This window comes from Fukomys damarensis, unplaced genomic scaffold (assembly GCF_012274545.1).
Source record: "Fukomys damarensis isolate Sample0158 unplaced genomic scaffold, DMR_v1.0_HiC HiC_scaffold_20, whole genome shotgun sequence".
In the NCBI taxonomy this organism is placed as follows: Eukaryota; Metazoa; Chordata; class Mammalia; order Rodentia; family Bathyergidae; genus Fukomys; species Fukomys damarensis.
In genome coordinates, this window is record NW_022900932.1 from 23,563,851 (window position 1) to 23,590,423 (window position 26,573).

The 26,573-nt window shown below is 34.4% G+C and overlaps 1 protein-coding gene across 4 annotated transcripts in view; it reads left to right on the forward strand.

Moving 5' to 3' along the window:
- Ctnna3 (catenin alpha 3) overlaps positions 1 to 26,573 on the forward strand; it is a 1,561,788-nt gene that overhangs the window by 1,248,040 nt on the left and 287,175 nt on the right. For all 4 annotated transcript variants that reach the window (XM_010605540.3, XM_033766563.1, XM_033766562.1 and 1 more), the window contains one exon: positions 15,635 to 15,786. In XM_010605540.3, coding sequence (XP_010603842.1) covers positions 15,635 to 15,786 — 152 coding nt within the window. The remainder of the gene's footprint in view (positions 1 to 15,634; positions 15,787 to 26,573) is intronic.

Below are 26,573 nucleotides of genomic sequence, written 5' to 3' on the forward strand. Positions count from 1 at the left end.
AAAATACATGAGATAAAGAGGAGTAAATTAGGTAAGAGAAATTGAGAATACCCAATACTAGAAAGAAATATCAAACAGAATGACAGATAGTATGATAATAAAATTTCCTCTTAATTACAATATGGTAAGAATACTAACTCATCCTACAATGTGAGTAGAAAATATGAGAGCCATATAAAGTTTTGTCTTACTCTGTTTTTTCATACTATAAAAATACACAAAACTAGATAATTTATAAAGAAAAAGTTTATTTGGATCATGTTTCTGGATACTGAGAAAACAAAGACTATGGGTCTGGCTTCTTATCATCTGGGGAAGGCCTTCTTGTTGCATCAAAATATGGCAGCAGAAGCCATCGCATGGCAAGAGAGTGATATGCTAGCATGGGTATATTCTTGTCTTCTTATAGATTCACTTATATCATCATGGAGGACCCATCTTCATGACTCATCCAGTAGAGTTCTAATATCACAGAGATTCCAACACTAGGCACTAGTAATATATGAATTAGATTATCTTTCCAACACATAAACTTTTGGAAGAATACATTCAAACCATAGCATGTTCCCCTGAACAGTTACTGGATTATCTATATTGACTCATAAGAAAGAAGAAAGTACCATAACAAAGACTGTGGAGAAGGCCTTAAATTTACAGCAAATACAGGGAGGTATAAATAAGACGGCCTGTGGAGGGAAAGGAACAAGCTGTTTTGAATGGTTGGTTCATAAAATGAAGGAAATGGAAATGGGACTGAAAAAAGAGAAATGAAAATAATAAAGGCCATGATCACTATGAGTAAACACTCTGTTTTCATCTTTTCAATGATAAGGCTTCAACAAGTGGTTTCAACAAGTCAGGGAAATGGCAAGCACTGACGATTACAATTATTACTGTAGTACTAAATCATTTGAGAACAGGGAGTTAGTGAGGCTATCACCTCAGTCAAGATGGCGCATGATAAAGAAGATTTGAACTAGAACAATAGCAATGGTGACTTAAAGTTATGATTTGAGAATTATATTCTTGTGAGATGGAACAGACCTGCTTTCTGTGTGGGAACTGGCACGAGTTCTATTTGGCCTTTTCCCTTACCCCACCTCTCCTCTCCCCAGTGAGCAATAGTGCTTCCTGAGACAGTCTTCTCGGAGCAAGTTGAAGATGAATGTTAAAACATTGTCTTAGACAATGCTCGATCTCATTTCCAAAATTTCTGATATTTTGTCTTCAGTTTTAGTTTACATATTTTTTTCTGAAGCCTTTCATAGCATTCTAAGTGTAGTTATCCTAAAGTTGTTTTTATTGTTGAGTTAATTTTTTAAACCATAGAAACATTATCTAAGACACACAGGTGAAAGAGAACCCTTTATTATCAACAGGAACATAGTTTGTGTCACCTATTCACTTGTAAACACAACACTATAACTTTCTTCACTTTTCCTCCTAATATTGTAATGTAAAATATATGACATGAAGTGAAAATAAACATATCTGTTTGATGTACCTGCCTTTTTAGCTGCATTTGAAAAGAGACTTTTAAGAAACATTCCTCTTCTCTCAGACACAGCACTTAAAGCAAAACTGAAACACTGCATCAGTATGAGTGGCAGTGAAAAGAACACAGGCTTTAGAGTCAGAATTGCATATAAAAGCTACCTTATGTAATTATTAACTACAAATGTGGGAAGTCACCAAAGTCTAACTTTTCCCATTTTCACATTTGGTTTGTTATAGAATTAAATTACACAATCATTTAATCCATCATTCTTCTTTCTCCTATTAGTGACAGAAAAAAAAATGTAATGGTTTATATGTCAGGAAGTCCAGAGAATGTTTCTCCAGGATTGTTTAATTTGATAGTTCATCAACACTATAAAAATGGAGACCTATAAGATGTGGTAAAAATATGATGAATAAGTAAATTTTAAAAATAATTATTGCAGTAAAAGACACATTGCCACTAATCCCTCTGAAAACAATTTACTTCAGACTCACTTATCGTATTGCTATCTTTACTTTCTGAATCAGTTCTGGAAGTCCTCCTTCATGAGTTTCTTTAGTGGCTCCATCAAAGTCCTAAATCAATTAAAAATTTTCCTTTTATGGTCATTTTGATTTGGCAGATGGTCAAAAGTCACATTATGCCAGGTGAATAAAGTTATTGAGGACATGTGATGTTTTTATAATTGTTTTCCCAGTGGATAGCCTTCCCTCTGCAGCAGCATTCATTGTATTTTTTATCATATCTGGTAAAGACACAAAAGAAGACTTACAGAAGTTCTTCAAAAAGTAGCAAGAGTGATGTGATAAGTATGTATAAAGTGCGGGGAAGTATTTTTGAGAGAGATTAATGACAATGTGCACTTTACTGAAATAATTTTTTAATCTAAGCATTCACCATATATTAGTGTAACACCTTGTATATTTTAAATATACTGTTCTTTTTGCTTTCAAGTGGCCACAGTAGCTCTAGAAGTCATATTCAATGAGAAAATGTCAGGCTGAGGATTTAGCTAGTGGTTCTGGTGCCTGCTTCACAAGCGCAAGGACCTGAGTTTAATCCCCAGATCCCCCCTCAAAAGAAAGCCAAAAAAAAAAAAAAAGCCAATAAGGAAATGTCAACCAAGAAGGGCCATCTTTCTCCAATGTTTTGTGTTGCATTAGAAACACTTTTCCAGAAACCTTCTCCTACATGTATTCCCTAATTTTTATTGGATGGTATGGGTTGTCAGAGTCCCTCTAAACTAATCATTGAAATAAGAAATGATAAAATAATAATTGGAATTTACCTCATCCAAGAACTGCATCACATTTCTGAAGTTTGGATACCTGAAAAAATTTATGGTTATTTAGTAAAAATGTTAGTAATAGGTTTGGGAATCAACCAATGATGAGGTATGATCACAATATACAATGAATATTTAAATTTTAAAACTTTATTACAATATAAGACACACTGCCATCGATCTTCCTTCAAGATACTTCCTGTCATTTCAAACACACCTATCCCATAATTCCTCTGGATTAGTTTTAGAAATCATCTTTCTGAAGTGTCTTTATGAGGTGTGATCAAAACTCAGTGACTGCTACTGCTAAGTGCCTTCCAATGCAAAAGCAAGTTCGTAAAAATGTTACAGGAGCTCAGCCACCTTATTCGCTGCATCGGGCACCGTGAAACTTTTGGTTATTCTTTAACATCAAAATGACTGTGAAAGTTATATGTTTGAACTGAGTCAGCACATAGAATCATTCATGACAGCCTAACCCAAGAGACTCACGAAAGAGGATTGCCAGAACTGTTTCAGACAATGGCAAGAACAATGGGATGTGTGTTTGAAGTGAAGTGGGATATTTTAAGGGGCTTAATGACAATGTGTCATTCATTATAATTATTTAAATTGAAACATTCATCTTGTACTTTGGTCAAACCTTATAAGTCTGCTACATGTGATTCTCTAAGTGTGATGATAATATAGTTTATTACCCCTTTCTCCAGCATGTATTTTCTTTTTTTTAAATTTTAAATTGAATTTGTTGGTACATTCTATGTATACAGTACAATTACATTAATTACTGGGATCTTGTATCTTTACATGACAGATCTTGCTTCTCATTTTTTCTTCTTGTATCTACACTCCCTTCACCCCCACCTCCCCTCCCCACCTACAAACACTTTAATTCCATTTTTACATTTTCTCAGATTTTTTTCCCTTTTCCTTATTCCCCTTCCCCTACCCTTTTCACTTTCCTTACACCTTTAGTCCTTTACTTCCCATTTCACATTGCTAATTAACCTGTTGGGATCTTGAGTATTATTTTAGTTTTTCACACCAGAGAAACTATTCAGTATTTACACATGTGTGACTTATTTATTTCACTCAGGAGTATATCATCAAAATGTACCCATTTACCTATGAATGAATCTACTTTCTCATTCTTTATGGCTGAGTAGTATTCCATTTTATAGAAAAGCCACATTTTCTTTATCCAGTTTCTAACTGATGGGCAGGTGGGCTGTTTCCTAGTTTTAGCTATTACAAACTGTGCTGCTATAAACTTGGGTGCACATGTATGACTGTGGTATGATTCTTTTAATTCTTTTGGAAAGATACCCAACAGAGGGATGCCTGGGTCAAATGGAATCTCTAATCCTAGTACTTTGAGTTATCTCTATATTGATTTCCATAGTGGTTGCACCAGTCTGCACTCCCACCAACAATGGAGAAGGGTTCCTTTCTCCCCACAACCCTGCCAATGTTTGTTATTGTGTGATTTCTTGATAGCAGCCATTCTTTGTGGGGTGAGGTGAAATCTCAGTGTTGTTTTCATCTGCATCTCTCGAATGACCAATAATGTGGAACATTTTTCATATATTTACTTGCTGCTTTTACTTCTTTGAGAAATGTCTATTCATTTCAGATGCCCATTTTTGAATTGGGTCTTTATTTTGGGGGGGTTGTTATGAGTTCTCTATATATTCTAGATAATAGTCCTTAGTCTGAGGATAAGCTGGTAAAAAGTTTTTCCCACATTATAGATTGTCTCTTAGTTCTGTTGATTGTTTCTTTTGCAATGTAGAAGCTGTTTAATAAGATGAGATCCCAGTTGTTGATTCTTTCTGCTAGTTCCCATGCTACTGAGGATTTGTTCATAAAGTATTTTCCTATGCCAATGTCTTCCAGAGTTCTGCCTAACTTATCTTCCAGCAAATTTAGTGTTTCTGTTTTTATATTTAGATCTTTATTCCACTTGGATTTTAATTTAGTGCATGGTGAGAGATAAGGGTCTAGTTTTAATGTTTTTCAGGTTGAGACCCAGTTTTTCCAACACCATTTATTGAAGAGGCTATCTTTCCTCCAGTGGGGATGGTCAGCTCCTTTGTCAAAAATGAGGTAGCTGAGTGTATCTACAGTTGTTTTTGTTTCTTCCAATGTGATCCACTGATCTTCAGGTCTGTTTCTTTGCCAGTACCATGCTGTTTTTATCACAGTGACTTTGTAGTATAGTTTCAAATTGGGAATTGTTATAACCACTGTCATGTGTGTGTGTTGCCTAGGATGGCTTTTGCTATTCTAGGTCTCTTATGGTTCCAAATGAATTTTTGCATTCTTCTTTCTATTTCTGTAAAGTATAGTGTTGGAATTTCAATTGGCATTGCATTGAATGTATATAGCAGTTTTGGTAGCATGACCATTTTCACTGTGTTGATTCTTCCTACCCAGGAGCAGGGGATTTCTTTACATTTTCTTATATCTTCTTCAATCTCTTTTTTCAGAGTGCTGTAGTTTTCAGTGTAGAGGTCTTTTGCTTCTTTTGTTAGGTTAATTCCTAGATACTTTATTTTTTTGGATGCTATTGTGAAAGGAATTGTTTCCCTAATTTCTCTCTCAGTGAGTCTGTTATTTGTGTATAAGAAGGCTATTGATTTTTGGGTGTTCACCTTGTATCCAGATACTCTACTGAATCTGTCAATTAAGTCTAGAAGTCTTTTGGTGGAGTTTTTTGGGCCTTCAATGTAGAGTATCATATCGTCAGCAAATAATGACAGTTTAACTTCTTCCTTTCCTATCTTTATTGCTTTAATTTCTTTCTCTTGTCTAATTACTGTGGCTAATGTTTCCAGAACTATATCAAGGAGGAGTGGTGATAGTGGGCATCCTTGTCTTGTTCCTGATTGTAATGTGAAGGTTTTCAGTTTTTGGCCATTTAATATGATGTTGGCTGTTGGTTTTTCATAAATAGCCTTTATTAAGTTGAGATATATACCATCTATTCCAATTTTTTGCAGGGTTTTTATCATGAATGGGTACAGAATTTTGTCGAATGCTTTTTCTGCATCTATTGAGAGGATCATGTGGTTTTTGTTCTTGACTTTGTTAATATAGTGTATTAAATTTATTGATTTACGTATGTTTAACCATCCTTGCATCACTGGAATAAATCCTTCTTGGTCAGGATGTATGATCTTCTTAATGATCTTCTGTATTCTGTTTGCTAATATCTTGTTAAGGATTTTTGCATCTATGTTCATTAAGGAGATTGGCCTGTAGTTCTCTTTTTTAGTTGCATCTTTCCCTGGTTTGGGAATCAAAGTGATACTTGCCTCCAGGAATGAATTTGGAAGTATTGCTTCACTTTCAATTTCATTGAAAAGTTTAAACAGTAGTGGCAATAGTTCTTCTCTAAATGACTTGTAAAATTCAGCAGTGAATCCTTCAGGATCTGGGTTTTTCTTTCTTGGTAAGTTTCTAATTACATTTTCAATTTCACTGATTGTAATTGGGGTGTTTAAAATGCTTTTGTCTTCTTCATTCAATTTTGGTAATTAATAAGTATCTATAAATCTGTCCATTTCTTCTGTGTTTTTCATTTTATTAAAGTACAAATTCTGAAAGTAGGCATTAATGATCCTCTGGATTTCTGTTATATCTGTTGTGACTTCACCTTTTTCATTTCTGATTGCATGTATCTGAGCCTTTTCTTTCCTTCTTTGATAAGGTTTGCTAATGGTTTATCCATTTTATTTATTGTTTCAAACAACCAACTCTTCATTTATTTTTTGTATTATTTTCTTCATTTCTATTGCATTGATTTCTTCTCTAATCTTTATGATTCCCTCTCTTGTTCGAGCTTTGGGTTATTCTTTCTCTTGTTTTTCTAGGAGTCTAAGATTCATTGTTAGGTTGTTTATTTGAGCTTGTTCTATTTTCCTGGTCTGAGCTTTCAGTGCTATTAATTTTCCACGTAGAACTGCTTTCATTGTGTCCCATAGATTCCTGTATGTTGTATTGGCATTTTCATTTATTTGTAAAAACTATCTGATTTCTTCTTTAATTTCCTCTGTGATCCATTGATTGTTCAGGAGAGTGTTGTTCACTTTCCATGTATTTGTGAAGTTCTTACAGTTTCTTATGGTAGTGATCTCCAGCTTTATTGCACTGTGATCTGATAATATACAGGGAATAACTTCGATTGTTTTGCATTTATTCATATCTGTTCTGTGAGCTAGAATGTGATCTATCTTGGAGAATGACCCATGTGAAGCTGAAAAGAATGTATATTCTGATATCGTGGGGTGGAATACTCTATAGACATCTAATAAGTCCATGTGTTCAAAAACTTGGCTTAGTTCTAGTGTTTCCTTGTGGATTTTTTTGCTTAGATGACCTGTCTATTTGTGATAGTGGGGTATTTAGATCCCGTGCTACAATTGTATTGGTGTTTATTTGGTTTTTTTCATGTTACTTAATATTTGTTTTGTGTAGTTGGGGGCATTTATATTTGGTGCATATATGTTTATGACTGTCAACTCTGCCTCTTGAATTGTTCCCTTTACAAGAATGTAGTGGCCTTCTTTGTCTCTCTTGATCAATTTTGGTTTGAAATTTACCTTGTCTTCAAATAAGATTGCTACTCCTGCTTTTTTCTTGGCTCCTATTGCGTGGAGAATTGTTTTCCACCTTTTCACTTTCAGTCTATGGGCTTCTTTTTGTGTTAGGTGTGTTTCTTGTATACAACATATGGTTGGATTTTGCTTCTTAATCTAGTCTGCCAGTCTATTTCTCTTGATTGGTGAATTGAGGCCACTGACATTGATGGTTATAACTGATATGTACTGACTTCTTATTTTCATTTTATTTTCTTTTTGTTGACTCTTTTTAATTTTTTGCCCTCTCCTTTTAGTTTCTTGCCTTGACTATTTGGTTTGCTCTGCTGGGCCTCATGGTGTTGTGATCTTCACTGTCTTTTTGTAGGATATTGTTTAGAATTCGTTGTAATGCTGGTTTGGTATTCATGAAGTTTCTCAGGTGTTCTTTGTCATGGAAGTATCTTACTTCCCCATCCATTTTAAAAGAGTTTTGCAGGATACATCCGTCTAGGTTGGAGGTTGTTTTCTTTTAGGACTTGAAATACCGCACTTCAGGCTGTCCTTGTCCTGAGGGTTTGTGTTGAAAAGTCTGATGTGATTCTGATGGGCTTTCCTTTGCATGTGATTTATTTCTGTTCTCTTACTGCTTGTAGTATTTTGTTCTTCTGTTGGGTTTCTGGAATCTTGATTATTATATGTCTAGGTGTAGATTTTTTTTTATTGTAGCTAGTTGGGATCCTATATGCCTCACTTATCTGTATGTCAAATTCTTCCCTTCTGTTTGGGAAGTTTTCTGTCATTAATTCTATGAACAGCTTTTTAAAGTCATTTGCATTTTCTCCTGCTACTTCATGGATTCCTATCAGTCTTATGTTATTCTTCTTTGTGTCATCTAGGAGTTGTTTTATTGAATTCTCATGATCCCTTACTGTTTTTAAGAGACCTCTCTTTTCTCGGTCACTGGCTGCTATCCTATCTTCTATATCTGAGATTCTATCTTCTCATTCTTTTATTCTGTTGCATACACTTTCAATAGAGTTTCTAATCTGGATATCTGTTTGAATCTGTTTTATGGAGTCCATTTCTTTCCTATGTTGGGCACTCATTGTTTCTATTTCTTTCTTATGCTGGGCCTTCATGGCTTCTATTATGATCCTGAGGTCATCTATTTTTTTGTCAGTTTCTGTTCTAGAGTGTCGAATCATGACTTTCATTTTGCTCACCATCTCTATGGTTATCTGGGAAATTATTTCTGTTTTGAATTTTTCTAGAGCCTGATTGATCAGTTTTGTTACTTCCTGTGCTGTGAGTTCTGAGTGACCTGGTGTTTCACTATCAGACTTTTCATCCTCCTTTGCCCTACTGTTTGCCATTGGTGAACTGGAAGTCTGTCTTTGTGTCTTGTTTAAGTGTTTCCTCATTTTTATTTTTGCTTTTGGGTTGTCTTTGATTCAATCTCTAGGTTATTAAATCATCCTGGTACTGTTGTGCTTCAGCCCCTGACTCTCTAGTGACTCATAGACATTCTCACTGTCACAGTGTCAGAGAATACAACTTATCCAATCAATCCCTAACCCTTGTCCCAATCTATATAATCAGCAACACTGCAGGATCAATCACCTCTTACAAATTGACCTCTTGTCATAGTCATCAATCCACCATCCCCCAATTATGAGAATTAAATTAAAATCAGGAAGCAGCCCAAAATATGTTTGCAGTGGACAAACTCCTCAATATGGTATATTTATTATTTGGGATGGGGGCCTAGGCCTAAGTAGGACAAGAAGAGTAAACAAGGAAAAGAACTGAAGAAGGTTTCAAGTGAAGCCAGAGGACACAGAATGACCACACAATCTTTAGGAAACTGTAAAACTCAAAAGGGATAGACAGAGTGCGAGTATAAGGACAAGAATCTATTCCCTTAATGGCTATAGTGGCTCACTTTCCCTTGAAACTACTGACCTTTGAGTGAGGCTCAATGATGGAAAAAAAAGAACATTGATAAAAAAGAAAAAATGATTAAAGAAGAAATCTGAATTAGGGCAGGAGCAGGAACAGAAAAGGAGGCAAGGGCCGTTATGGTGGAGCCAGAGACTGAGTTGGTGAAACAGGACAGAAAAAAAGAATTTACAGAGTGGGATGAGGAAAAGAAAGAAGAGGACAAAAAAATGACTTTGAAGGCCCTCTTTCAGACTATATTTCTGCTGTCGTAATACATGTGCAGCCATGTGTAGAACCACATCCCCATCTCATCTAGTTGAAGGCAGAACCCCATGTCTCAGACTGACCTCAGGCTACAAGGACCAATTTGAACTCCCCAACCTCCTGCAGGATTGAACTCCAGACAGTTTTATCACAGGTTTCCCCTGCCCCTTCTTTAAAGATGTTCGAATTTGGAAGCTCAGAAAATCACCCTTTATATCCAGCTTTGTCTCTGCGGAGTAGGTCCATGGACTGGCACATTCAGGGGTCTGAGAGCAGGGGGATGGGGGTTGGCTCAGCAGCGCCCATGCCCTACCCTCCTGCTACTGGGGCATTGATGGCAGCACCCGTGACAAAGGTCGTGGCTACCCGGACCTGTGAGCTGGGTCCAGGTGGGTGAGGGGGTGCTGCACTATCCCCACCGAGTGGCTCTCTCTGCCTCTCACCTTGTTGGCTGGCGTTGGAGCATTGATCCAGCATGTATTTTCTTAATGTGTGTGAAAATAAGTAGATTAAATTACGCTTTCTTATTTCCTCTTCATTCTTATGTCAATGTATACCTGTATAAAAAATTAAGATTTCAATCTAACATGGCCAATTTAATCCAATTACAAGGTCCCTTTTGTCCTGTTCACAGTGTAGTACTTACTAATAAGTACAGTGTAGTCTAGTAAGTATACATAGCACTTACTAATAACCTAACAGTGTACTTACTACACTGTGATTCTGACTTCCTTATTCCCTCAGCTATGTTTGGATACAGCTCTTGTTATAAGAACTATCTGCAAAGTATCTTCCTAATAGAGAATTAATGGAAATTAAATATTCTGTATACTTGAATTTCTAAAAGAGTTCCACCATATATTTAATGGATGGATTGTCTGGGTATTGAATTGCAGATTTAAAATAATTTTTTTCTTAGAATTTGAAGGTATTGCCTCATCCTGTTTCTTTCAGTATTCAGCATGACACATTAAAAGTCTAATGTCAATCCGATTTAATATTTTGTAGATGATATTTTCTCTTGATGACTTAGCTCATCTTCTTTGTCATCAACTATCCTCAGCATTTTCTGCATTTTCTGCCACTGTGGTTATTCTTTCAGGCAGTCAAAAATAGTTATGGGTACTGGTTCTGAAGTTCTGTGCCTGAGTTTGAATTCTTACTATTTTCCTGAAAAAACAAAGGTGACTTGGTGGAGTTTTTTAAAGAGTTGTCCAGGTTTTAGAAATATCTGACTACAAGAAAACACATACAATCACAGACATGGTAGCCTTAAAACTTATATCTTTGTAGTGTTACAATGTCCAAGACACAGGATCATCTAAGATAGCTGAAGGCATGGGTAGGGATGGATTCGGGTATGTTCCACAGAGGATCTGATATGTATACAAAATCTAAGATTGAGTAGAAATTTACAAGGTTGACAGGGTTGTAAAAGGAGCTCTATTTGACACATAATGATGGAGAAATAGACAAAGACAGTTGGGGTTTAGAAAGCTGGAATCAACTCTATTCTTATTAAAATAATCTCCAGGTGAATGTAAAGGGCCGCTTCCGCACTTCAGGTCACAGGAATATATGTATAATCAATATGTCTCACCCTACAGACTTCAGCTTCTTTAAAAGTTCTTCTTCTAGACTTCTTTCCTTCCTCCTATGGCCCAAGATTTTTCCAGACTCTGAACTACATTTTGCAAGAACTATAGATCCTGGATCTCCATTGCCTCTTTTTTTTCTTGTGTTCTTCCCCTGTTTTGTGTTTTTATTGCTGTAGAAACTAGAAAGGTTAATTATTGAATTTGAACAATAGATGAGATTTAGGTAATTTTAAAGAGAAAATTGTAACGTAAGGACAAAAAGTAAATAAAATATTAAAGTAATTCATCATCTTTACCATTAGACTCTTAAATATACCATAGATTGTTGGCAAAGATGTTAAAAAAAAAGAAGTGAAGAATATACTATAATGAAAGGCGAAAATGTAGATGATGGAGTATTCCAAGAGCTGAAGAGAATATATAGCAAGTAGTATCTGGAGGCATTGTTATACAAATAAAATTTTTCCAGCCAATTTGGAAAATGACTGTATTTAAATAACATGACACATGCAAACAATGCATGGCCAAAACAGACATGTAGTAGGATGTTCATACTGGCACTATATTTAATATTCTAAAAACAGAAAAAATTCCAAATGTCCATTAGCTATAGAATAGATAAGTTGTTGTGTAGTTGTGCTATAGCATACTATACAACAATGAAAATGCAAAATCTAATATATATGCAAATGTGACTCAAGCTGCATTAGTTTTTGTTGAATCAAACAGAATATAAGAGCATATACATTATTCCATTTTCATGAATTAGAGTAAGCTAAGATAATTTATCCTCTTAGCACTTACAGGACTCTTGATATAGTGAATATTCATCATGAGATGTTACTATAAAACTTAGAAACTCAGAACAGTAATAATTCATTATTTTCACATATTCTGGAAGTCAGGAATCCATGGATATATCAGTTGGGTGGTCCTGTCATAGGATCTCTTATGAATTATAATGAAGATGTCATCTGAAGCTGCAGGGATCTGAGAGCTTGAGTAGAGCTGGAGGCTCTACTTCTGAGCTCACTCACTTACCCTGTTGGCCTTAGTCCTCATCTTGCAGGCTCAATTCCTTGCCAAGCAAACCTCCTCCTGGAACTGTTTACAGCACAACAGATAATGTTCATAGAGCAGGTAGTAGGCAAGAGAGAGTGACCAAGATGGAATGTGCAGTGTTGATTTTAGCATATGTAGCCTATGCAGTTGCATACCATCACTTTGGCTGTGTTGTGTTGGTTGTGCAGATTGTGTACAGTGTTGGAGGAGAATACTCAGAGACTTCAATACCAAGGGCTAGAATCATTGGGAACTGTACTGAGGGCTATTTCACCTGATAAAACTTTACATTGATGGTTTTGAGAAGTTTGATGGTATAAGAATTCGATACTGATAATTTAAATAGTTGAGAATTCTCACTGAGAAATATAAATATAAACAATTATTTTAAAGAAGCAATTCCATTAAAACATCAGAGAGGAAAGATGATCATAGAACATTATTGACACAGATTCAACTTTAAAAATTAAATATTTCTATTTTTAAAACAATTATTATGATTAAAACAAATAGGAAAGTGTAAGAAAAAATAGAAAGACCAAAATCTTTATCTCAATTGTCATTGGATAGACTTATAAAATATTTAAACCAAAAATATTACTTACTAATATCAGCATATGCTTTTGTTATATAAATAATTTTTAAAATTAAGCTTCATAGAAAAGAGGTAACATTTATATCACCAGAGTGATATACAGGTGTATACTAATTGTGTGATTAGCATTTCATTCATAGGAGAACGCCGCTGTCAGAGTGAAAAAAAATTAACACCATGCAGATATGTCTCAAAAGTACTTTCTCTCTGTTATTTTATTTTTTATTTTTGAGAAATATTCCAGAAGCTTGAAGGGTAGGAACAGAAAATAATAGAAAGGTCCGAAGTGCTGCTCTTGCTAACCAGGTGATGTGTCATAAGTGATCAGAGTGAGTCAGTAGTTTATGATGCATTATTTTGAAAGTGTTGAGATCATTTCCAGTCATTGTGTTGAACGGTATATTATCTGTGAGTTACAAAACACATTTCTGTTACATAATATTGGCTCACTATTAACTAAATATGAATCACAATAATCAGTGTTTTTAAATAATGGAAACATTAGAGGATGTGAAGTAATTATAGAAATCATTTATATGCCTAATTCTTCTTTCCACTATTATTTATTCCTTCAGAGTCTCTTAATGTGATATAAAAATGGCAGCATTGTGTGAGCTTTCAAAGGAAAAATTCTCTAACTTTACTAATTTTCAAATATAATACTGTAATTAGAAATATTTTAATCTGATTTTTTTAATGATAGAAGAGGTAACTTGGTGACATCATTCAGGATCAGTACCTGTAATGAGCCTGAATTATTTTCTGACCTCTTAAATTTGATAATTATATACTCTCACATACTTTCAAATGCATATAATAAATTTAGCAAGGATTAAGAAGGGATAAAATATGCTTGGGTTACTACCAGCAAGTGGCTGAATTTGGCTTTGTGGGTCTGTTAACCTCATTGTTAGAAAATTAGCATTAATTTTCCATGAAGCATTGCAACTCAAAGGCAGTGAAGGTTTAGGGTTCAGAGAACAGGTTCCATTTCATGGTCTCAATTACCCAACCTTTACTTATTAGTAATGTGACCTTGGTTGGTTCCCTCATTGGTTAAATCAGGATGGTAATAGTCCCTTTATGTCACATGGTAATATAAAGATTAAATTAGAAATATATATAAATGCTTAGCATAGTGTCGACTTAAGTAAGAACCTTGTGACTATTAGCTACCATTCTGTATTTTTGGAATAAAATAAACAGAAAAAGAATAGACTTTAAAAGATTTCAGAACTGATTTAGAATTTGGTATGTGAAATAGACAAGATACTTTGAAATAACAAATGTATTGACCAAACAGCATACTTTATTTAATAAATCTACCATTAAAAAAAGTTTATTCCTTCAGAAAAGGTTATCCTATGTGGCATCTTTGTTGATGAGCATGGATTCATTTAAATTATACCTCCTTTTTAAATTGATGATTCTAAACCATAAATTTCTATTATGAGACATCACTTTCTTGAAACCTGTGTATATTTTAGTTTCAAAACAAGTTTGTCAATTTGGTATTCCTTCTAACCTATCATTAATTGGTTACTTAATTATATACTCTTTGTATTATCTGGAAAGCATTACAAAATTTACTCCTAATTTGATCTAGGCAACCATATGTCGATAGTACAAGTAAAGACACCCACAACTGTTGTTAATGCTAATGATATGAGAAATGTATTGCATATCAGCTTAAATAGTCCATTTATGTTATTAAAGTAAAAAATTTGTAGTTTCCATCTGTACTTCAGAAATTAAATCTTTGCTTGTGAAAGATTTTAATTGGAGCTAATATTATTTTATTAATAAAAAGCCCTGGGAGGCGTTCCAAAGTAATTGTGTTGCAATAATGAACAGGCTTTGCTGTAGTTTCCTTAAAATATCTTACCTTTGTAACATTTTACCATGTGGCAGTGGAACCTAGAGTTTTGCATGATTTTATGTCTTTCTTTTTTGCCAAAATCTACATAGGAAGATTATGTGAGTAGTTTCACTATTGTACAGATACTAATAGAAGATTGTAGGTCTCAGTAGAATTATGATTGTATTGCATACTTGTTGGTATATGAGAAAAATGTTTTACTGAAGAGGATTATTAATAAAACTTTGCAAACAGCAGGTCATTGCAGCTGTTGAGACTACATCTTGTTGAACTTAACTATGTGTTTTGACTTAATCAAGGATATCAAAAGGCTGGAAGCCATAGTGTCCTGTTATTTATAGTGGCAAATTTGATGAGGGATTTACAATTTACCATACCTATGCTTATTCAGTGTTCTGGTATTTTTGAAATAGTTTGCACATAACATTGTTAATTTGAATTCATTTATATTTTTGATAGTAGGGAAAAGCTTACCAAATGAAAATTTAAAGAATGTTTTTATTATTCTTATAAGAAAAAATAAGAAACTACAACTAAAATTTCTTCTGTTTAGCAAGTAAACTGTTTTCTTTTTTACTATGTTACAATTGCAACTCTTTTTCACACCAATTCCTTTCTATGATTTCTTCGTGTTTGTATTATAGAGGATAAAAAGAGACTCTATGATCTTATGTTTGATAAAAACAAGAATGACATCAAAGAGAAGGATAATTTTTAAATATTTCCATAGACATACCTCTCATTGTCTTTGATGTCTTTCACTATTCAAAGATATACATATCAAAATGTTTTGTTTTTTCTACATTAAGAAATGTTAAAAGTGTACTCATCAAATATTTACTTAAAATAGAATTCCACATTTTCTAGAATGTATACAAATATAAAAAGTACAATGAAGATAATCTTTTTCTCATTTATTTTAATAGTAATTCCTGAGTTTGTAACACAAGTGAATGTCGCCCTGGAAGCCTTGAGCAAGAACTCATTAAATGTATTTGATGACAATCAGTTTGTGGACATCTCAAAGAAGATCTATGATATAATTCATGATATCAGATGTTCAGTCATGATGATTCGGGTAAGCTTGCTCTACCTTTGCTTGAATTATGTCAGCATCCTCTACCATCTGGATTGCAAGTAAGGTTTCATTTCTATGCTATAATGTCAAGTCTGAAATAGAATTTCAGAGACTTGGATATATCTGCCAAGTCAGATCTACTATTGCAAACTATATTTTTACTTCTGTATTTGGTTATAACTTATGAAAATGAGAATTTAAACTGCAGAATGTGCAGAAATGATAGGATTGTGTGTGTAGGTGCCACATAGCATGGTCAGGAGCCAAAGAAAGATAATTAGTTTTCTTTATTTTCTTTAGCAAATGGGAAGGATCTTTCTTACTATTGTACTAGAAATGATAAAAAATATGTTAAAAAATAATATTTCTGTGGCCAAACCCTCCCATTGTAGATTGAAAATCACCGAGTATCATTTAACAAATCCTAACTTGTAATTGCAAGGCATAACAAATGCTATTTTGTCCATACCTGGGAATTTTCTGTTTAAGGAAATACTTGCTACAATCCCAGAAGGGTGAATGTACTGTTCACTGTGGTACACTGTATATACATTGACCAGAGTTATTGGTTTTTACTCATATGTTAATTTTTTTAAAAATTCTTTTTTATGAGTGTAAGTTTACAGTACATGCAGTTTACAATCACCTTGGCAATTAGATACATGTATATAATACAGCTTGATTCTAGTTTAAACCGTTTCCCCTTCCATCTTTGTTCCTCCCTCCTCCTTTAAATCTCCTTTCCCCAGTTTCATTCTTGTTGGTATTATTAATTTTATCTTGTGTTCTTACAAATGCCTCATATTTGGCCTTCTTTATAGCTGAGTAGTATTCCTTTATGTATAGATACCGTATTTTCTTTATCTAGTCATCTGTAGGTGGATATATAGGCTGCTTCCCAGATTTACCTATTATCATTTGTGCTGCTGTAAACTTTGGTATAAATGTTTCACTGTAGTGTGATGTATTTAGTACTTTGGGGAAAATAACCCAGAAGGGGCATAGCTAGGTCATATGGAATTTCTAATTTTAGTTCTTTGAGGAATTTCCATATTGATGTGCACAATGGTTGTAGTAGTTTGCATTCCCACCAACAATGTAGGAAGGTTCTTTTTCACCACAGTCATGTGACCATTTGTTTGTTTGTTTGTTTCTGATGACTGCCATTCTTTCTGGTGAAAGATAGAATTTTAGCATTGTTTCAATTTTCTAATGGCCAGAGATGTTATGCATTTTTTCATGTATTTGTTGACCATTAGCACTTCTGGTCATTTTGCTTGTCTATTTCTTGATTGGATCTTTCACTTGAGGTCGTCTAATTTTTTGAGTTCTTTATGCATTCTAGATATTAGTCCTCTTTCTGAGGAATAGCTGGCATGATTTTTCCATTTTGTAGATTGTGTCTTCACTGTACTAATTGCTTCCTTTGCTGCACAGACCTGTTTTAATGTGATGTAACCCCATTTGTTGATTCTTGCTGTTATCACTTGTTCCATTGCAATTCTGTTTAGGAAATCCTTTTCTACACCTATGACTTCAAGTGTTTTTCAAATTTCTGTTTTAATGTTTAGATTTTTAATCCATTTTGACTTTAGTTTACTACCTCATGAGAGATATGGATCCAGTTTCAATATTCTGCAAACCATCATCCAGTTTTTCCAGCAACATTTGTTGAATAGACTATCTTTCATCAAATGTATGATTTTGACCCCTTTGTCAAAAATCAAAGAGCTCAGTGTGTCTAGGGATGTTTCTGTATCCTCTATCCTGTTCCGTTAATCCACATGCCATTTTTGTTCCAGAATTATGGCTGTTTTTATTATTGTTGGTTTGTAACATAGTTAATTAGTTGCTTATAAAACAAAGTAAGTGCTTCAGGAAATGTTTATGTAAAGATATGGAGATACTTTACCTTAAGATAGATTCATCTGCAGACAGACCCTGAAGTAAGGATTTGTATTATCAATAGTTTTATTTAGGAGCAGGTGAAAGTAAGACCAGGAGAGGAAGGAAACCAATAGGGCTTCAGTATGAGTCAGGGCTTGATGTTGTTGTTAAATTATGAGAGATACTGTAGAATAAACCTCTGAATTCTTTCAACCAAGAAGAACAAAATCTGGATGCTTAAACATCCATTCATCCTTGATTAAGTGCTGCCCTCACAGACATTGCCTGGGCTTTTTGCTCAAAGCCAATCAAACTCGTGGCCAAAGAGAGCAAACTTCAGCTGGAGTGAATAGGCTCACATTAGAAAGACTTAGTAGGACCAGTGAGTGAAAACTGAAAGAATTATTACAGTCCAGTTCAAAAAATTTTGGACATAATGTCTAGTATGACTGCAAGATGGAGAATTATCAAGAAGAAATGGGTGATAGAATCAGTCTTGAATTCCGTAGTGGCACTGCAATGAGCTGTCCAGAAATATAAGGTTCTTCGTGAGCCTTGTAAAGAAGTGGGCCACCAAACCATGGGCATCTTGGCAGGGCAGGCGGAAAAGATTATTAGGAAAAGAGTAAAGGTATCAAAATATAGGATCCAACATCTCAGGGCTTCGGAAAAGCTGAAAGCAAACCAATGATAAGGAGAGAAATTCCAGGACATATGCAGATAGTGCTCTAAACTTTTACTACAATAGTGTGAAAACCACATGCATTTGCCCAAAATACTACTGCAAATTTTGAATCTGTGTCTTTACCTGAGATAGCAATATTTGGTATCACACTTTCTTGTAATGTTAGGAAGGTAGGTTTAGCCACAGCACCTAGTCAGCCACCCTATGTGCGACTAACCTATGTTGTTCAGTAGATTATGAGTATTACATGTAATTTTGATGTATAAAGTGTTATCAATTTATGGTGATTTTATTGGGATTCGTCATAAGATGAGGACTATCTGCTCTATGGAGCAGCCTGCAAATATTTGTTCCTGTGTTTGGAAACTGAGGCACTGCACTAATACAGTGACTGCACAGCAAATAAACTTTAACAATTGTTTCCTTATTTGGGCAAAGGTATTTATTCCTGACCTGTACAGACTAGTGGACTAGAAATAATCCTTAATTTGGAGAGTAGGTGAATCCAGGAGAGATAATAGTGTGAAAAAGAAATATGAACTTTAGGAATTGTAGTACCATCTCAGCCCCTACATTTACACTATCCCTGTGTGGCTATTTGAGAAGATACACTTGTGAAATCACAAACAAGAGCAAGAATAGATGTTGCTTTTTTTTTTTCTTGCTAAAGCTGTTCAGGGATGTAAGAAACTTATAATCACTTTTAGATGTTCCAGTAGTTAAATTTTTTCTCATTATTGGGATGACTTTCACATAGCAAATCAAATTATCTTGCCATTATTTCTATGTGTTCCTCACATACAACAGTTCTCCACAGGGCAGAAGAACAATTAATTGTAACTATTAATAGCCTTGGAGGGCACTCTTTCCCTTTACTCATTTATTTTTCAAGGCAAATACTTCCATTTCTGTTCATTTTTTTCTCATAGGAATATTCTAGTATTTTGTGTTAATCACTAGTCCTTATTTAATTTTCACCAAACTTCAAATGAGACTACTATCATCTTATTCTAATTAGGTCCTGCCTAATATCAAATAAAATATACTAATATCAATTAAGGAGATATTTATTTATTAGCAGATTAATATCTAATACCAAATAAAGTTATGTGTTGTTTCTACAGCTGTTATAATACTGTTAGCTTTTTACTCACCAGGGTTATTGAATTAAGTATGACTTGCTTTCATTTCTTCCCTACTATTGTTTATATATGCATTCTCCTTATTTATTTATTTATTTGGTAACAGGGATCAAACTCGGGTCCTTGCACTTGCAAGGCAGGTGGCAGAACCACTGAGCTAATTCCCAGGCCTTCTCCTTTTAAAATTTGATTTGTCTTTGCTCTTACATTACAATTCCATGAAACTCTGGGGACCTTTTATTGTTGCTATTGTTTTGTTTTTCTTTCTCTTCCTCTTCCTCCTCCTCCTCTGCTTCCCCTTCCCCTTCACTTCTCCTCCTCCGCCTCCTCCTTTTCCTCCTTCTTTTTTTTTTTTTTTTTTTTTCTGGAACTGGGAATGAACTTAGGCAGGCATGGTACCACTGAGCTGTATCATTGGCCCCTTTGTTGTGTTTTTAAGTCACTCTTCATATACTTACGTACTTGCTTTCTATCTTGGTTTTTGAATGCACTGAATTAATATCACTTAGAAACATAAGGTGTAGACTTTGTTCATATTTTTAGATTAATAATAAATTATTAATTTGTACAGTCTTGGCCCTGAATTAAAATTCCCAATTGATAGATATAGGTGAGGAAATCGGTGTTATGAGAGCCTTAAGAAAAGGAAGCTACATCCAGCTGTGATCATGCAAGTGTATGATTTAAAAGAGCCTTCCAAAATGTTGAAATAGATATATTTTTTTCTTTAAATAGTTTTGTAGCTGAAAGAATAGAAAAAGAGCTGCTGTGCTTCAAAGCGTGGAAGAGAGGAGGGAAACCCATCATCTCTGTCCCTAGATCCAAGTTTCCTAGGCAACCAACAGGGGCAAGTTCATTTACAGCCATTCCTTAGAGGATGATCTGTAACCTCTGGATTAATTGTTAATTGGGTTGTAAGATGAAAATAAAGTCTAACTCAGGTTCAGGTAAATTAAAATCTATCCGTTGTTTTACTTAAAAACGGTCCCCTTATCACAGAAGATAATAAAATTGAACTGGTATAATTTTCTCTTTACAAGGCCAAATTTAATTCAGACCAAAACTCTGGCCTTAGAACTGCAAAACATTTACACTTTCTCCAAGGTATCTAAAAAATGTGACCATTGAGCAACTGGTAAATAATGATGTAAGTTTGGGAGGGATAAGTTATGCTCTAGAGGAGGTTTGTGAGTAGTAAACATATCTTAACTGAATTTTCATGACTATTTGAATTAATGTAATTTTTTGTATATGAATAAATGTAGATTGTTGTACATGACAAAATAAGATGTCCCCTGAAAATAAGCCCTATTCCTCAGTGCTCTCAAGACAACAAAATACCGAAGGATCAGAATCTTATTTTGATAAATATGATTATTCCTGGCTTTAGTATTTATTTTGATCAATTGCTATCTTAGTTGTGTAGATTATCTTTAAAAGTTCTAAGATAAATACGGTAACATTTAACATTGCTCTTTTACTGGATTCAGTATGATGACAAATGAGGTTGTAGAATCTTAAATTTAACAACCTCAGAAAGTAGGGAGTAAATACAGTGTAAGTGGCTATTTGCCAAATATTTCAATTGTATACATTATCTTTAATTGATTTTTATTACTCATGCTTGTGCATCATAATATATTATTTTAGATCAGAGGTTGGCAAACTCATAATGTGGTGCAAAATTCTTCTACTGTGTTTTGTATGACCTGTGGGCTCTGTGCTACAATGACTAGATGAAGTAATTATGACCCAGTACTTGGATTAGAAATCCTGAAACATTTAATATCTGTTTCATTTTATGAGGGAAGGGCAGGGGAATGGGGAAAAAATAAGAACCAAGATATATCATGTAAAGGTACAAATCCCCAATGATGAAGGTCATCGTATATACCTAAAATGTACCAATAAGCTTAATGAATTCTTTAAAAAATACAGGCATTTGTTATATAGGTCATTCATTTTAGATCTTTATCACAGTACTAACTGGCTTTCCAACAATCCAATCAGCTTTTTATTGGTTTTGTTTTGCAAATGTAATGGTCCGAGATATTTGAATATTAGTATCATTACCTCTTCCAAGTTCCTTGAGTTGTGCTCACTGAAAATGACATTTTCTTACACTTCCTGTTCCATACCTCAAAGCTCAGTTTCCTCTTTATACCCTCCTCTATTATATTCTCCACCTTGAAGACTTACATCCTCCTGGGTGCTCTACTTTCTTTTGTGGATTAAACTTTTTTTTATTTCCAAATTTTTGTATGCATGCCCTGGTGCTTTGTAAATAGAGCTTCTTATTTACTAAGTATTACTTGTTCTAAATGCTGTAAAGGTTTTTTTAAGTATCATTCTTCTGTTTTGTGTTATTTGTCCAGCAGCTAAAATTATCATATATTTTGAAATTCCATTGTGTTCACTTATTTCTTTTTTTCTTTATGTTATAATATTGTATTTCTCCCAAAATAAGACCCAGCCAGAAAATAAGCCCTAGCATCATTTTTTAGGATGCTCTTTATATAAGCCCTACCCTCAAAGTTAAAACTCAATTGAGATCATTAGCCAAATGGATGCATTTAGTAAATCCATTGCAACATTCAATGAACATATTGAATTATACAGCAATAACATTAATATAAAATTATAAATTAATAAGTAAAAAATAAAAATATAAATGAATAATGTTCCTAACATCAGTATTTAAAATAAATGATAATATAAATTATAGTTAAGTATTTGTAAAAACCCAAATGGGAACCTTGGGATGAGAGGCAAACACCTCTGTGTAAACAGGTAAGATCAAGACTTATTGGGGAGTGACCACAGGAAGTACAGACACAAAGCATGAATAACATGTGCATTCCATAATGAATGAACATGATGCTATCTATTAGAACCTTCATATTTAGTGTGTCATGTGTTATATACTGTTGCACTACAAGCAGACCACATGAACAACAAGTATGCATTTAAGGAGACCTCTCGTTGGAGATGAGAAATGGGCCCACAGGAATGGAACCACAGAAATGGCTCTGCGGGAAATGTAATAGCAAGACATTCAGGCCAGAATTGAGGGTTTGGAGAGTTATGATGATGTTCCAGAAGAAGATGACATGACTATTTGAATTAATGTAATTTTTTGTATATGAATAAATGTAGATTGTTGTACATGACAAAATAAGATGTCCCCTGAAAATAAGCCCTATTATATCTTTTGGAGTGAAAGTTAAAATAAGACCTGCTCTTATTTTTGGAGAAATAGTATAGTAATAATTTTGTCCAGATCTTATTGTGATTACAAAGGAATTTTTGTAAGATAAACCTTTACTGAGTGAGTTTAAATGCAACTAATTAGGGTGAATGCATATATACATTGGTTTACATGGAATAACATTGGATCATACCTTTTTACTCCCCAAAGCATTTAATTTTGAGGCTACATTGTTGTTATATTCACTGTATTTTCTGGGTCCTGACTCTCCTACTTGATGTCCTGTACTGCTTCACTGCCACCCATCGGGCACTGATCATAGTGACTGAGACTCACGAGCAGAGTTCCTGTGAAGCCAGGTTTCCAGCCCTCAGGAACACTTTTCTTCTGTAAGCCTAACTTCTATCAAATGTTAGCTTCTTCATGCTTTGCAGATCTTTTGTTGACTGTGGAGAATCTATTCAAAAACCATTTCAAATTTATTTAGCATACAAAGGCTTAACACCTTTTCATTTCTCAGTGTTAAGCAGATTGCCAAATTTCATAGTCACTCCGTTCTTCATTCTCACAGGAGTCTTGCCAGGGAATGTAAATTAAAACACTCTGCCCTTTGTGAAAGTGTTCTGATACCTTTAGAGTGTCAGAACAAGTTTGTAAAGAATCCAGCTACTAGGGGGCTTCCTAAGGGAACTTAATAAAATGCTGTAGCAAAGTAACCTGAGCTTTATATGCAAATTGAAATCAAAGTTTAGTGGGAAGAGTTCTATAGCAGAGCCTGTGCTGTTACCTCTGAAACAAAAAGGTAAGGAACCTAGAACTGCCTACTGGTTCTGGTTGGCAAGAGGTAAAGTCTCCTGCTCTCAGCACACTTAATGGCCTTATTTGAATGTACACTATTTAAAGAGACTTTTGACTGTAGGGACAGAGGTGACCAGAGTTACAAAGCATATTCATTGAGTAATATTTTGGATGAGCTACAAAAGCAGTGCTAGTCAGTGTTCTCAGCTGCACGTGGTGAGAGAGATGATTAGCACGAAGTCTTTCTGGGAATGGCTATCTCACCAAAGGGTCAAAACTACTCAATTAGGAGGCAAGGCCATGGTCCAGAAGGGCTTTGATGTCGACTAGTCCTACATTCAGAGAGCACTATATAGGCACATTTCCGAGATTTGACTCAGTCATTTAATCTAAGGATGAGAGCATCTCTCTCTTTGAAAATACCTTGTGTTAGGGAAAATGGCTGGCAATGTGGACAGGATGTATGGGAAAGATGTTTCATGGTGGAATCTTAAGAAATATATATTTTGGGTTTTTTATCAATTATGTAATGCCATACCACTTAAATAAACGTCTTAGTAATGAAATAAATTTATATTAAGTATAAAATTTAATATGATTTCATAATTTGGGAACAAAATATTGGCATTATTCTAAAGACTTTTAAGACGTGCTTATCTCTTCAAATAAGTCTGGCTACCTGACTACATTTCAAAAGTAACTTTTGTAGAGTTGAATGAGACTTCTCGAGAAAAAAATTTATGATGAGATGACTTTTAGGAAAGTCATAGTAGTTGCTAATAGAAGAGAGATCGAGAATTTTATCTTTCCAGTATCTATAAAGCAAATGATAGAGTTTCAAAAGGAGAAATGTTGTGAAGTCTGACAGCAAAAGGATAATTGAGGTGCTTGAGGTTACACACTGATAAAAATCACGGAAGGAAAGTCTGGGTCATTAGGCACCTGCTTCAGAATATTTTCTTTTACCACAGGAGAAGGAATCAACTCAATATTTTTACACCACAGGACCCTTTAGTATTCACTGACTTTCAGTTGATGGGCCAGTTATAAACCCATAAATACCAAGAAACACTTTCTGGGCAATTGCTGAAAGGATACTTACACTCCATATCGTCCATACTCCCTCAGATTCAAACGTGTTGGCCTGGTGGCTGTCCCTCTAGACCACCCACCCGCCTTTCTGGCATCTTTCTACTTACCGTTCTCTCTAACCATAATGTTTTCTCCCAAGACTTCAAATAGGTGCCATCTTCAAGTCTGCTACATCATTATCTCATCCAACATACACAGATCCCACACAAAGGAGTAAGTAAAAAGAGTATCTCCCAGTTGCAGCTACTCTGTCTTAATCAAACATATGTCTATATAGTTTTTTATCATGACAATTGACATGTTCCATACTTATTACCTCACTCACCTATTATTTTTCCAATCAAGAGTGGAAGATGCTTGAAAGAAGGAATTTTTAATGGAAGTTTTCAATGAAAAATAGAAATTAAAATATCATTACAATTAAATTATGCTTCCACATTGACATTTGTTTGAAATGTCATTACTGGCTCCCAAAGAATTATAAGAAAACATGATGTTATTTTGTATATTACATATTTAAAAATGCTGAATAATAGAAAACTAATTTGATAGATATTTTCATAAAGAATTAAAACTTTTTTCATCTATGAGATAGTTTTATGAGTGCCAAGCATTTTTAAGTATTAAATTTTGTGGCCACTAATGTGGTTATGCAGGTGCACTGTGACTATATCAGTGCTATTTGTCTTAGTTGAAACTTGTATAAACTTGGATCCTTGTGGTTGTTTTAAATTTTCTCCATTTTACCTTGTGAAGTAGATAAGATAACTCTTCTAAGACAATGAGATTCTCCCTTGTGTTCATTAGCCTCGGGGAGTGTAGAAAAAAGAACCTCCGGGACAGTTTGTGGAACTTGCCGAAATGTATTTTATGCTCATCATCTTTTCACTATCAGTCCCTTGGTATCATAAGTCTTGAAAAGTCACAAAATCATCTAGAAATATAATTATTAAAATGTGCTTCATAATGCCTTATATTGTAGTGTTTGGCACAGAAATCAGAAATTTAATTAAGTAGTAAAATATAAAAAGATACCTTAGCAAAAATACTTGCAACTTTAAAATGGCTATAAAGGTACGTTTAAACAGTCCTCTCTGATCTATTTACTAAAATATGAAAAATAAAAATAAAGCCAGAACTTTTTAATATGTCTTCTATTATTTCTAAAATTCATGGTTTCAGAATAAATTCACAGTGTCTATTTACCAAAACTTTACATGAGCAGTAATTTATAGAGGTTCCCAATTCTGCCTAACATATGAACATTCAGATTCTTTAAGCAAAGGAGAAGACAGAAACAATGACTGGGAAGACAATAAACAATCCCTCACCATATATTTAGTATTAAAGAAGTATAGGGATTTTAATCAAGTACCATCCATAGTATTTATATCTTAATATATTGATCAAGTATGATTTTCAAGTATTATTCTTTCTTGAGGTGAGGAACCTCTCTAAAAGGAATTTTAGAGTAAGGATGAAGATAATCATGTTAATGATAATAATAGAAAAAATTAGGCTGTATTTGGAACAATATTTTTCTACTTGCAGTGAACTGAAACCAAGCATATCCCAAAAGGTATTTCTAACTGTCTGACCATCTCAGATATTAAGAAAACCATGCCGCAGTCAGGTGCGTTCACCACTGGAGCGGCCAAGGCGGAGGGATGGAACTGCTGCTTCACCAGGACTGGGTCTGTTCCAAGGCACAACATCTCACTGATTACGGAGGATTTGGGTGCTAAATTGACGGAGGAAATTGCTAATCAAAATGCAAGTGGGAGATATAAATGCAAGAAGATGTGAACTCACCAAATAATGCAAAAGGAATCATTTTCTCCTTCAGATGCCTTTTATTTTTTATTATATCTAAAGTTTTACACATTAACTTCAAAAGAAGCACATCAGTCAGGGAAGGTTGAAAGACTGTTACTCTGATGAGCATGGATTAGAAATCAGAAGACCATGATCCTGG